At 37.8% G+C, this 15,000-nt stretch overlaps 1 protein-coding gene and 1 long non-coding RNA gene across 2 annotated transcripts in view; one reads left to right on the top strand and one right to left on the bottom strand.

The window, feature by feature from the left end:
- Positions 1-7,685, bottom strand: part of LOC118764485 — a 21,668-nt gene extending 13,983 nt beyond the window's left edge. Inside the window, exon 1 of the long non-coding RNA XR_005000291.1 lies at positions 7,518-7,685. This is a non-coding gene — a long non-coding RNA (uncharacterized LOC118764485). The remainder of the gene's footprint in view (positions 1-7,517) is intronic.
- The window catches only part of LOC115215242 (clarin-2), a 63,095-nt gene continuing 51,859 nt past the window's right edge, over positions 3,765-15,000 (top strand). Inside the window, exon 1 of the mRNA XM_029784481.2 lies at positions 3,765-4,454. Coding sequence (XP_029640341.1) covers positions 4,217-4,454 — 238 coding nt within the window. The 5' untranslated portion in view covers positions 3,765-4,216. The remainder of the gene's footprint in view (positions 4,455-15,000) is intronic.

Raw genomic sequence — 15,000 nt, forward strand, 5'->3', positions numbered from 1 at the left:
CAAACTACTTTCAACTGACCAAAAAGACACTGGGGTTTCAGTTGCATAAGATCTCCTTGATTGTGTTGAGAATGATGAGGCCTCTGAGCAAGTATCACTAAGCTTTTGACAAAATTTGTTGCAGATTCTCTGCTCAACTTTTTCTGCCATGGTCAAAGCAATGATCACACACTACACACCTTCCTTCCAAGCGCAGCTGTAAACAGCAGAAGTGAGCTAGAACGTTAAAACTTAGAGTACATGCATAGCAGAGTTCAAGGTCAATCTGTGCAAAGCGGCTTCACTTTTTGTGCTTTAACTTCGATACTATAGCAACAGTCCAGATACTTATTGATCAGACCACACACACACACACACACACATATGAGGGCCTCTCACTCAGAGTAAAAGGTAGACTGTATGATGCATGTGTACGAACAGCCATGCTACATGGCAGTGAAACATGGGCTGTGACTGCTGAGGACATGCGTAAGCTCACAAGGAACGAAGCCAGTATGCTCCAATGGATGTGTAATGTCAGAGTGCATACTCGACAGAGTGTAAGTACCCGAGAGAAAAGTTGGACCTAAGAAGCATCAGATGTGGCATGCAAGAGAGATGACTGCACAGGTATGGTCATGTATTGTGAATGAATGAGGATAGCTGTGTGAAAAAGTGTCACATTCTAGCAGTTGAGGGAACCTTTGGAAGAGGTAGACCTAGGAAGACCTGGGATGAGGTGGTGAAGCATGATCTTTGAACATTAGGCCTCACCGAGGCAATGACTAGTGACTAAGACCTTTGGAAATATGCTATACTTGAGAAGACCTGGCAAGCCAAGTGAACTCATAACCTCATGGCCTATGCCAGGGGTGTAACCAGCCCACTTATGCATACCTTTCCTTCATTGGACACTAAATTCTGCTTGCGAAGACCTGTTGAGGCAAGTGAAATCGAAATCAAATCCGATGACTGGCATCCATGCTAGTGGAGCGCTAAGAGCACCATACGAGTGTGATCATTACCAGTGTTACCTTATTGGCACGTGAAAAACATTCGAGTGAGGTCGTTGCCAGTGTCGCTGGACTGGCTCCTGTGCAGGTGGCATGTAAAAAGCACCATCCAAGCATGGCTGTTGCCAGTACCGCCTGACTGGCCCTCATGCTGGAGGCATGTAAAAGCACCCACTACACTCTCGAAGTGGTTGGCATTAGGAAGGGCATCCAGCTGTAGAAACTTTGCCAGATCAGATTGGAGCCTGATGCAGCCTTCTGGCTTGCCAGCCCTCAGTCAAACTATCCAACCTATGCCAGCATGGAAAGTGGACATTAAATGACGACGACGATGATGATAATGATGATCACCTTCATAGAGAAGAACAATAATAGGTAACAAGCTTCGAAACATCTGGTAAGGAAGTATTTCAACAACAAAGCTAACCATCTTCAGGTTCTGTGAAGAGAACATTCTTCGCCATGAAGCTGAATCCTGAACTATGTAAAAAGGAATTCAAAATCACCTTGATGGTACATACATCAAGCTTCTCAAGACCAAAGAGTAGATCTGTTGCAGTGTTAATTTAAATTTGGTTATGGTGGATCAAATCCACTTCATGCTTGCAAGATCCACTACATCATGAACAATGCATGAAGATTTAAGGAAATATTTGTTTACCATTACGTTACAATACCTTGCCTTGACGGGCAGGTTATGATAAATCCAAAAGTATGCAAAGTAAAGTTTGTGTTTTTGTTCCTCTTCATTGTTTAGTAGTAATTACAGAGAGAGATAGAATGATGTTGTAAGCGAACAGAATTAGAACTAATGAGAGTTGTAGGGTGTGGGACGTCTCACAGACTGTAAACTTCATTTCTCCTTCTGACCAAGGTTCTAGCTGGTCAGCCAGACTTCGTTGAGTCATCACTGACTGTGACTAACTGAATTTTGCTTGGGATGTGCTTGCTTTTTATAACTATCCAGAAGGATAGATATATCATTGAGAACAATAGATTTAGTTGGTGGTCTTGTTATCTCTATTCTAGCTTTTGGTGAAGTAGAAGAGGTTAGAAAGGGTCAAGTGGTGAAGACATTATTTCGACCTAGCTAAAGGCATCTGGAACATGTAAACCTGCTGTCAGAGAAAAACCATTGTTCCACTGTGGGAACAGTTCTGTTGCAGTGTTAATTTAAATTTGGTTATGGTGGATCAAATCCACTTCATGCTTGCAAGATCCACTACAGATCTATTAACACATCCCATTAATCTCTACAATTGTTGTTCAATGCAGGGTAGGCTTTGCTAGCCATTGATGTAGTGCTGAACACCAAGCCATATCAGATGAGAGTTCTGCAGTCTTATAGAGAAAGAAAACCACTCAACTACAGTGATGTTGTTAACGGAGGGACACCCAACATGAAATTGAGAATGTGGTGAAATGCATCCTGGTTGTGCAACCATTTGAAGAAGAAGAATATTATTGGTTTTTATAGAATTAGTAGCATTTAAACTTAAAAATTTGAAATAGCAAATACCTGGTCCAGTTCTTCATTGCTTATACTATCTTCTCACATTCCTAAATAGATAAATAAATAAGATTAATCATAATTTCTTCTTTCAAAGAACAGAGACAATTTTTCAAATGTGGAAAGTTCATTGATTGAATTGGTCTCCGTGTATAACTGGTACTTAATTGATGGAGTGAAGAAACAGAGACATCCACTTTAGCAGGATTTATTTTAAATGAGTAAAGGACTAAACAATATACATACTGTGAACTAGTAGCTTTTTATCCTTTTTCTTTTATTGTTTTTTTTTAAGCTGATATTCTAATCAGCTTATTTTACTGATAATCTTATAAGTGGGATTAATTTTAGAAGTTTCATTATTTGGGGTCGTCAGGAAAAAAAAAAAGTCTTGTGACCAACTAGAATGTTTGAATAACTTTGTATAAGAACCATTACTGTAAAGCCTTTAGGTCATCTTTCAGCTACCTAATCCTTCTCTACTATACAATTACAAATACAACTGCAAAGATGATGATGATGATGATGATGGTGGTGGTGGTGATGACGACGATGATGATGATGACGATGACGACGACCATTTCTTTCGCACTTTGCCACAAGTATGTAGCAAAAAGAAGCCTTGATTTTAATCCCCCATTGTTATTCCATTCACATCATGATACTTTATGTGAAATAGCCAAATGAACACAGTATTGACTGGTATTTTATTTTATCGACCCTGAAAGGATACAAAGTAAACTTGACCTTGGCAGTATTTGAACTCGGTATAAGTAGCTCTAATAATCCCGTTAATCCAAGGAAGAATATAGTCGATTGAACCAACTCCCGTACATGACAGTACTTATTTTATAACAGCTGCAGAGATGAAAGGCAATGTCAACACCAAAGAAAAAAAGAAAAAAGAAAAACAGCAGATAAACTATAGTTTTGGATGATTAGAGAACTAAATAAGTTTAAACTATTAGCTTTGTCCTTGGGTTATTGTATGTAGGATAAAACAGCAACAATATAAAATCTAGTCTTTGTGTCTGGCTTAGCACAGTATTTCGTTTATAGCTTTTCTCATTGTAAATAATAAACAGATCATATTTTATACATCTTTTGTACTCTTTTTAATCCTGTTAACATAATGAAAACTGGATTATTTTAACCATTTAAATTAATATATTAAATTTCGTAACCGACTTTATTAACTTTCGGATTTGCTAAATAAATAAATCGTGTTAATGAGTGAGAAGTTACAGGTGAATTGATTAACTTAGAGCTACTACGATCAATAATAACAGTTGTTAGCATCATCAGTTGACTACGTGTATCAATGTGAATTTAGGTAAACAGTTAAGACTTTTAGTTTAAAGCGTTAGTTTGTTCAAGTCAGTACTCTAGGTCAGGTCAGCGGACTATTGTCATATATTGAAGAGGATAACTATATTACGAGAGAGAAACTGCGTTACAATAGATCAATGAACTCATTAATTATTTCGTTTATTTATAATGTATATCATCGTCATGGTAATAAGGTAGTGTTCCAGAGGAAATAATTAACATCTAGACAACAAAATTAGAAATTACAGGTGGAAAAATCTGACAGAGTCATAAATGAAGGAAGAATAATTGTTGATTCCTTTACGATATATGTATATATAAGACAAGACAAAAAAAAAAGGAGCTCATGTAAATGCAACACAGGAACAAGTTATACATCTAATCAATGGAGAAGAAAAAGCGTCCGTATGTTGGCTTTACCCTGTTATTTATAACAGTTGGTATTGTCATATTAATGATGTCTTTAGCTACAGATTACTGGGTGTGTGTCCATCCAAAACTCTTAATAGGAGAAAACAACGCAACAGATACACGGCGATACAGAGGTTCTATACATTATGGACTATTCAGAGGTGGTATAATGCTGAACTACGGACTAGGGGATCGTTTGTCGAAAATAGTAGGTGAGAAATCTAAGGGTTTTCTACTCATTATTATCGTTGTTATTTGTTTCCTTTTCAGATTTTACCAATTTCTTTTTAAAATATCTATGCAATCCAAATACTTTCAACTTGTTGAGTTTGAATTGTAAAATGTTTAAGAGAACAACACAAAGTTTTTAAACTATATTAGTTCTCCTGATTACTTCACAGAAAACCTTTATTTTTGATAAATGTTAAGTGACGAGATTCCTTTCAATCTCCAATCATGAGCGCAGTTAATTGACAGTTGAACTCCTATCGCAGTCTTAGATTAATGAGAGCTTATCTCTTGCTGTGTAATGCTCACTACAATTATATGTTTAAAACATCTCTTTTATCACAATTTGTTTAAATTAATTTGGGAGTGTTTAATATAATTCTCTCTAGAAGATAATAACATCTCGAAGTGTATTCTCTGACGTTCTCAAAGTTTCCCCATCTATAATTATATGATCCTCGTATCTTTTCAACTGTTACCATTGTTAGTAGACACTGTGTGACCAAAAGTATATGACAAGAAAAGTAAAACAAGGTTACGAATAAGTATAAAAAATAAAACAAATGAAATTATCTCTCTTCCCCTGCAGGGGTTAATGAAAGATAAATAATAATCCAGCCTACCTACTCTAGACACCTATTAATTGTACATTCTGTATCTGGTTACTTCGGAGATTCTTTTCATTAATACACTCATCTAATTTGAACTAAAATACCACATTCCAAATTGATGGATGAAAACTTTCCCAAATACACTTTAGGTATCGCGTATTTTCTCCGCACGTGCGGGGAACGAAATTTGCTTAAGAGATGCAAACCCAGGTCCAAAATGTTTTACGAAGTCGATTTTTTTTTTTTCATTCTTAATATCAAAACAAACACAGATATATATAATAGTAATAATTATTATTATAGTTGGACATCGATCAAATCAGATAAATCCAATAATGAAAAGTTAGTGTTTGAAATCAGTCCAAAAATATTTCTCCCCTCATTGGTTTTGGGGATGAAGATTTTCAGAAGGATGTTCAATTCAAAGTATTTTCATTAGGGTTAGGGACAGGGCACTGGTAAACTACAAACAGGGAACAGGTTCTATTTGGACTTCACTGGTGTTTGTACAGCATATTTCGTTTTCCCATTCTTATAGAATTAAGATTTGTGTTAACATTAAATATTGCCTTAAAGACTTACATATTCTATAATGTTGGTTGTGTGACATATTACAGGGAAACATATATACACTGCACAGTCGCATTTCTCTGTCCAGAGACTTTGTACTGCAAGTTCCATATTGCAACACTAAATTCTTTAAAAAACTCCATATAAGAACTGGTGGCAGTTCCAATTATTATTGCTTTATTTCACTCTTGTTGTTAATCTTAAATCAATAGAAATTCAATGAAATAATGTTGTATTTTTGGAGACATATTATAAGACACAAGTCTACATTTTCTTATCACTAAAAACCCTTAATGTTTCATGTTTCTGTTAGAAAGAATTATCTAATGAACAAATGAATGATGACCCTATAACTAAGGCACAGGTTATTCCCAGTTTCAATTTCATTGCTCTAAACTCTATTAAATTTTGTAATTTAATTATATTATTTTCAAATCAAAGTATTTTAAGCTTCTCCAAGTTAAAACCTCTACAAAAGATCTTCTTACTCTTTAAACTCACGTGCTGAGTCAAATAAAATTTCCAAACCATCCTTAACCTAAACTTTTTCCATGACTGTAGGGATCAACTAATATTTATTTGTAACAGGGTGGTGGACTGCCAGAAATGCTAGCACGCTGGACAAAATGCTTAGCAGCATTTCATCTGTCTTTACATTCTGAGTTTAAATACAGAAATACATCTGCAAATTCAAAAAGCCGCAAAAGCATTTCATAGCTTGGAGTCACACATTTAGTGCCAACGACATATAAATAACAATCCAAAGCTGGCTCTTTACAAATCATTTGTCTTACCATGTTGTATTCTTGTGAAACATGGACTTGTTATGAAAGGCATTTAAAATTGTTTAAACAATTCCACTAAAGATGCCTTCATCGCATTTTAAACATTAAATGGAGTTCTTTTACTCCAAACACAGATGTCCCTGCATCTGTTGGTATCAGCTCAATTAAAGGTATGATTTTGAGGAACCAAATGAGATATTGTTCGAATGGTGGATGAACGCATGCCGAAACAGCTGTTTTAAGGTGAGCTTGCAGAGTGGGGGGAATGCTATCAGCGTAAACCTAAAAAAAGGTTTAAGGACTGCATAAGGACTACTGTGAAGTCACTTGGAATGGATCCAGAAGACATAGAAAGCCTTGCTTCAGATCAAGCTGGATGGCAAACAAAAGTGTAGAGTGGAGTGAAAGTGTCTGAAGAGGCCAGGATAATGCATGTAAGACTCAAACGAGATCTAAGGAAGAATGTTACGATCAAGAAGGTGAATGACAATGACCTTTCTGTGTGCACAGTTTGTGATAGACCATGCCTTTCTTTTGTTGGGTTCAGATCTCATTTGCAAACCCAAGGAAAATGAACCTCTACCAGCTATTCTGCTTGTATGTTTGTGCACACCTTTGAATGCAATGTATGCCAGAAGGTTTGCAAATCTAACGGAGGCCTCGAAAGACATTTTAAGATCTACAAAGACCAGGACTTATCTGCAGCTCCTGGTAGTCCAGATCAGATGTGCAATCTATGTGGGTGTCTTTTCAGAACATTGTCTGGTTTAAAAAGCCACATCAGATACCATGATGGTTCTAAGACATAGGTACAGAAGGTGGTCAAACTCTGCATAAGGAGTAGACAACCACCATGTATGTATGTACATAAGTATGTACATATGTATATATGTATGCATATATGTGTTTGTGTGAGTGTGTGTATGTTTGAGTCTCTTTGTCTTGACATTCTTGTCAAGTTTGTATTTTTCTGAAAATTTTATGTTACATCAGTGAATAAGTAAAGCAGGTCCTTTCTTGAGTCATTGGACTCAAAGGGTCAGTAAACTGGTTTCTATGGCATATAAGTAACTGAGATGACACCATTCCTCCTGAACAGGATGCCAGTCCATCTCAGGGTTAACTTCCCAGGTATTGCTGGAACTCATTTATAGTGGAGTGGAACGGAGCAGTGTGAAATGAAATGTTTTGTTCAAGAACACAATGCACCACCTGGTCTTGGAATTGAAACCACAATCTTGCAATCGTTGGTGCAACACCCTAACCACTTATCATCTAGTGTAACAATTTAAAAATGATAATAACAGAATCAATAATATAGGCAATTGCAGGCCCAAAAATTGCATTAAATAGCCGAAGGATTAAAATTAATCAAGTAGCATACTAAGTATGTCTACCTGCTGGAAATAACAGTCAAAACTCTTATTTAAATTGCCAAAATACACTGATAATAACTACAAAAATAAACCGTCTGAAGGCAAATGGGTCAAGGCAATCCCTCGGCATACATTCAAGTATTTGGACTCAAGTTTCTGGACTGGCATAATAGTCTCACCTTCCTCAGCATGCATATAAAGATATAAATATATGTGCGTGTGTATGTCATTGTGTCTGTGTTTGTTCCCCTACCACTGCTGCTAAACAATGGGTGTTGGTTTGTTTATGTCCCCATAACTTAGTAGTTCAGCAAAAGAGACCACAAGATTAAGTACCAGGCTTAAAAAAAAATAAGAGCTGGGGTTGAGTCATTCAGCTAAAATTCTTCAGGGTGGTGTCACAGCTTGGCCACAGTCTAATCACTGAAACGAGTAAAAGATAAACACCAGTACGCACACAAACACACAGACATATATATACATGCATACAAACACACATACACATACACCATCATCATCATCATTATTGTTTAACATCTGCTTTCCATGCTAGCACGGGTTGGACGATTTGACTGAGGACTGGCGAACCAGATGGCTGCACCAGGCACCAATCTGATCTGGCAGAGTTTCTACAGCTGTATGCCCCTCCTAATGCCAACCACTCTGAGAGTGTAGTGAGTGCTTTTACATGCCACCGGCACGAGGGTCAGTCAGGCGGTACTGGCAACAGCCACACTCAAATGATGTTTTTTACGTGCCACCTGCACAGGAGCCAGTCCAGCAGCACTGGCAACGACCTCGCTCAAATGTCTTTTCACGTGCCAGCAAGGTGACGCTGGTAACGATCATGCTCAAATGGTGCTTTCTACGTGCCACCAGCATGGAAGCCAGTTAGCTGCTCTGGCAACGATCACGCTCGGATGGTGCTCTTAGCGCTCCACTAGCACGGATGCCAGTTATCGAATTTGATTTCGATTTCGATTTCACTTTCCTCAACAGGTCTTTGCAAGCAGAGTTTACACACATACACATATATGCACACACATGTGGGCACGCACACATTCACAAACATACATGTGCGAGTGCACACACACACACACGTTTCTTGATGTCTCTCTCACTCTTTCTCTCTCTCTCTCTCTCTCTCTCTCTCTCTCTCTCTCTCTCTCTCATTTTTCTGCTCACAATATCAGAATCTAAATTTAATGTCAAAGTTGCACATTGTGAGAAAATTTTCCCTTTCCATGTTTCACCAATATTTAACTAGTTACCATACACAGAAACTTAAATGAAGTTTAATAATCAAGTAATTTGGTAAATGTAATTACAATTTAGTTAGTTGTAAACTACAGGGTGGCCTGAAAGTCTGTGTACCCGCTACCAGAAATTAATGAGAACAATAGAAGAACAGTAATGCAGTAATCCAAAGCACAAACTGGATTTAGTTTATTCCCTTTCATTGACGCTGTCACACATCGAGAAGGTCTGTATGAGCACCATTATTTTCGTGGCACAAAATGATGTGGCACTATGTCCTGTGTGATATTTTTCGAAGCTGTGCTTTGGTGATTGTTGCAAAGGTTCTCCAAACGGCGTCCTTCAGCTGATAGGTATTTTGGTATCGTTCATGTGATAATACTCTCTGACCCCAGGTGCCACACAGAGTGTTATCGCAAGACGTGAGGTCTGGACTTCTGGGAGACCAATCGACAGGTGCTGAATGTTGTTGCAATCCTTGTCCTATCCATCTATCCTGAAAAACTTCATTTAAATATTCCCAGACATACCAAAATAAAAATAATGATAATACTGACAATAATAAATATGTAGTGGGTAACAAAACTTTTAAACCACTCAGTAGAAAAACAAAATTTTCATGGTGCCAAAAGGTTCCAGGGACAAAATTTCTGATGTGAAGTCAGTGTTGAATCAATAACACCAAACAGGGCCAAAGTGACAGCCCCAAAACATTTCATACTCTTAGAGGGAGACCACATTGAGGGATGTGGCTAATTAGTTGTTCATGCAACTCATTTTCCTACCCATAGGTACCAAAAAAAAAATTTTATGAATTGTGGTTTCAGGTTCAGTCCCACTGTGTGGCACCTGGGGTCAGTATCTTCTACTGGAATCCTAAGTCGACCAAACCTTGTGAGTGGATTTGATGGACAGAAACTAAAGTAAGCCCATCATGTACACACACGCACACACAAATATATATGTTTATATGCGAGTTTGTGTCTTTGTCTACCAGCATTGCTTGACAACTGGTGTTGGTTTGTTTAGTACCCAAGACTTAGTGGTTCAGCAAAAGACACTGATAGAATAAGTACCGGGCTTTTAGAATACAGCATTGTGATTGATTTGTTTCACTAAACTTTTCAAGGCACTGCCCCAGCATGGCCACAGTCCAATGACTGAAACAAATAAAAGATAAAAGAATATATGTATGTATGTATGTGTTTGTGTGAGTGTGTGTATGTTTAAGTCTCTTTGTCTTAACATCTTGTGATTGTTGTAAATGAATGTCATCCATTTCCAGTATTCCGAGGAAACATGTCCAGCCATGGGGTAATATTACCTTGCCTGGAAACAGGTGAGGGTTGGCAACAGGAAGGGCATCTGGCTGTAGAAAATCATTCTCCATAAATTCCATCTGAATCGTACAAGCATGAAAAGTCGACAGTAAAATGGTGATGATAGTGATGGTGACAACAACGACGAAGACAATGATGACGACGATAATGATGACAATCATGACGATAATGATGATGGCAATGACAATGATGATGATGGTGACGATGATGATGATGATGGTGGCGACGATGATGATGATAGTGGTGATGGTGACAATGATGGTGATGATGATGACAATGATGATGATGATAACAATGATTGTATATAATTGACTCACACCCATATATGGAAGACAAAAAGCAGACGGATATCAGCAGAGCATGTATAGTGACTAATTAATACTGCAAAAGTACAAATCGAATGTATTTTAGTTGCTGCTCACATTACCTCCTTGCTTGTTGTTCTTACCATTAGAGTTTTAATTCCAACCTGTATTACCTTGCTATTCACTGCATTACATTGACAAATCAACATGTTGTCATGATGATCATTAATCTATTGCATATCATTATCTCTTCAGGCAGGTTGTAGTCAATAACATATATATATATATGGTATATATAGGCGTAGGAGTGGCTGTGTGGTAAGTAGCTTGCTAACGAACAACATGGTTCATGGTTCAGTCCCACTGGGCAAATGTCTTCTACTATAGCCTCGAGCTGACCAAAGCCTTGTGAGTGGATTTGGTAAGCGGAAACTGAAAGAAGCCCATTGTATATATGTATATATATATATGTGTGTGTGTGTGTGTGCTTGTGTGTCTGTGTTTGACAACCGATGTTCGTGTGTTTATGTCCCTGTAACTTAGCAGTTCGGCAAAAGAGACTGATAGAATAAGTACTAGGCTTACAAAGAATAAGTCCTGGGATCAATTTGGTTGACTAAAGGTGGTGCTCCAGTATGGTCACAGTCAAATGAGTGAAACAAGTAAAAGAGTAAAGAGTATACATTCACACACACTCACACACATACAGTACCGTGCAAAAGTTTTCAGCAACCTCAAATAAACCAATCAAGATACAGTCTATAATGTCTATAATGAAAATTTATTACATAACTAGCAGTATCGCCCGGCGTTGCTCAGGTTTGTAAGGGAAATAACTATAAAGCATTTTTAGAGAGTTATAGCCAAAAAATAGCAAAAAAATGGGGAAAAAATTATGGTAAATTTTTTTTTAGTTAAAAAAGGTGGAGTTGCGTCCCCTAGACGGTCTGTGGTTTGGGTTTCTGATTCTCGACCCCATGTCGAATTTATCGATTTTTTTCAGAACTGGGGGAACTTTTCAAAATTTTCGCTGCGTTAGTTTTGAATTATGACATTGGGCTATGCGTGTGTCAAGTTTCATCAGAATCGGTTGAAAGCCGTGGTCAGGGTGAGGGTACGAGAAAACAGACACACAGAAACACGCACAGACAAACTGCCGTTTATATATAGAGAGATGTTCATTTCAAGAAGTTACTGTACATTATTAATATTTTGTGTGACTTCCCTTAGCTTGAATAATCGCTTCAATGCTCCTGGGAACAGATGTGTACAAATCTTTCACCATCTTCACAGATATGAGATGCCATTCTCTGTGGCTGAGCTCCCACAACTCTTCAAGATTGCGTGGATTCTTCTGACAAACTCTTCTCCTTAGTTCTGTCCACATTTGCTCAATGATATTTAAGTCAGGCTCAGAGCTGGTCAATCTTTCAATACAGTAACACCTTCATCAGCCAGAATTTATTGTATTGCACATGATCTGCAGCCTGGAGCTCTGTCATGCTGAAAAATCTCACCTTCATCCAAGTCTGGTATCAAATTGTCTTTCAGCAACTGGATATCATCATCATCATCGTTTAACGTCCGTTTTCCATGCTGGCATGGATTGGACGATTTTACTGCGGTCTGGCGAACCAGATGGCTGCACCAGACTCCAATCTGATCTGGCAGAGTTTCTACAGCTGGATGCCCTTCCTAAGGCCAACCACTCCGAGTGTGTAGTGGGTGCTTTTACATGCCACCGGCACGAGGGTCAGTCAGGCGGTACTGGCAACGGCCATGCTCAAATGGTGCCTTTTATGTGCCACCTGCACAGGAGCCAGTCCAGCGGCACTGGCTACGACCTCTCTCAAATGTTTTTTTCTCGCTCGAATGTTTTTGTTTTTTTTTTGGCACTATTCAAGTTACTGTCAATTTTAAGCAACTTTCTTGAACCATGACTTCTTATGTATCCCCAAAGCATCAAACTCTTACCCCCAAATTTCACTGTTTTTGTCATGTAACATGGGTCATTTTGCTTTCTAATAAGTGAGAATTTGTCAGAAGGCCTCCAGGAAACTGCATGGTTGCAAAGTGAGCTTCTTAACCATACAGCCATGCCTGCACCTATGTAATCTTTTTTCCTTTCCTTTCTACATGAACTATTTTAAGCTAGTACTTGATTTTAAATCTTTAAAATCAAATTGTTTCATAGGGTCAGTCTCAAAATGCTGAACTTTATGAAGGAGACAACAGAGGACCGAGATATGTGACACATTGCTGTACTCAAGAAGACCCACCTACCACAACAGAATTGAGATCCTAAAATCAAGGTGCCATGTAAAAAGCATTGGTGTCGGTGCTGGTGCCATGTAAAACGTATTCATGTTGGTGCCACATAAAAAGCACCCAGTACACTCTGTGGAGTGGTTGGCATTAGGAAGGGCATCCAGTCGTAGAAACCATGCCAGAACAGACAATGGAACCTGGTGTGACCCCTGGCCTTACCAGTTTCTGTCAAGCCATTCAACCCATGCCAGCATTGAAAATGGATGTTAAATGATGAGGATAATAATTGAACTAAAAGTTAAATTATTGTATCTGGGAGCAAACACTATAATGCGTCGGATCACTTTCAAGCAAAGTAAAAAGATAATGCATCGACTGCCTATGCATTTAACTTAGCATATCTGATGGCATAAAAGACACATGAAGATATTAGATGTACCTTAATTTCAGCAGCACACACTGAAGACAAAAGTTTATAGCATTTTAAAGCATGTAATAGCTCCACATTTAAGAAAATGTGTGTGATTTTAAGAGACACAACAGCTATATGCTAAAAAAAACTTGTCAGTCTGGCTAAAGGTCCTGGCAGACAAAATGGAAAAGGTATTGCCCCACAGGATGGTGAGGGAGACATGATGGAGAACAGCCACACACACCAATTCACAGCACTCATACTTGCAGACAGCCATCTCTGCCCTGAGAGCAGCAAGTTGGGATGTATCATTCTATATTTTTGAGATGAGGAATTCTGTACATTATTTACATTGGACAGATATTTCCTCATCTTGTTTGTTGTAAGTAATGTAAATAATGTACAGAATTCAATCCAGCTCTCTGTATAGGTTGGTGGGGGAAGAGATTGTTCTCATATGTTTTGCTGAGCACTTAAAACATACACATTCCAATAGTCTGTATAAGTTGTATTCAAGAAAAAGAAACATAACCTGAAAACACTTTTGAATATTTTGAATAAATAAGGTAGTACATTAAGTGCAGAGGCCAACGATTTCGATATTTATTCAGAGATTTCGACTCTCTTTAGATTAAACAACAAGCTATTTGAAAAGGTAGAATGTGCTTAAACAAATCCTTTCTTTTATAAACAATCACAAAATGTAGATCACTTTTATTACTAAAGTGAATCAATAATACATACCACAGCAATATCATACGAAATAGTTTAAACAACACAAATTATAAAGATTCTTCTAAGAGGAGATATATATCCCAAATGTTGGATCTTTCCTTTCGTCAAAACATACAAACAACCCATAGCTATCATTATCAAGCAAGCATGTCTTGGTAGCATGAATAATAATAATAATAATAATAATAATTTATTCTTTTATTAGCCCTAAGGGCTAATATAAATATTACATAAAAGACAACACAAGATGATACAAAGGGTTTTAATGATCGTTTCTACTAAAGGTACAAGGCCTGAAATTTGTGGGGAGGGGACTGCTCGATTGCATCAACCCCAGTGTTCCACTAGTTTTTAATTTATCAACTCTGAAAGGATGAAAGGCAAAGCTGACCTTAGTGGAATTTGAACTCAGAACGTAGTCTAGTAATAAGAATAATACTAATTGGTATAGCATTGATTTTTCCCTGCACTTCTGTCCTCAATCCTCACCTGTTTCCAAGCAGATATGTTCACAAAATAGTGAAACTGAATGACATTGTTTCTATAAGAGTGACACTTTTTCACAACTACTACACAAGGAGAACCCAAAATACACACACACACACACGACAGGTTTCTTTCAGTTTCCATCTACCAAATCCACTCACAAGACTTTGATCAACCCAGGGCTGTAGAAAACACTTGTACAAGGCATTGTTCATTGTGGACTTTGTTTTTCATCTGTATAGCTTTACTCATAGCCATGTATGAACCTCTTGAGGTATTGAGTTTCCTGTGAGTAGGGGATGTGGAGGCCCATGTCCAAAAGGATAGTCACCTCCTTAGCTATTTGCAGTGGGTCATGAGTGAAGAACTCAGTGGCATAGCATTG

This window comes from Octopus sinensis, linkage group LG8 (genome assembly GCF_006345805.1).
Source record: "Octopus sinensis linkage group LG8, ASM634580v1, whole genome shotgun sequence".
NCBI classification, from domain to species: domain Eukaryota; kingdom Metazoa; phylum Mollusca; class Cephalopoda; order Octopoda; family Octopodidae; genus Octopus; species Octopus sinensis.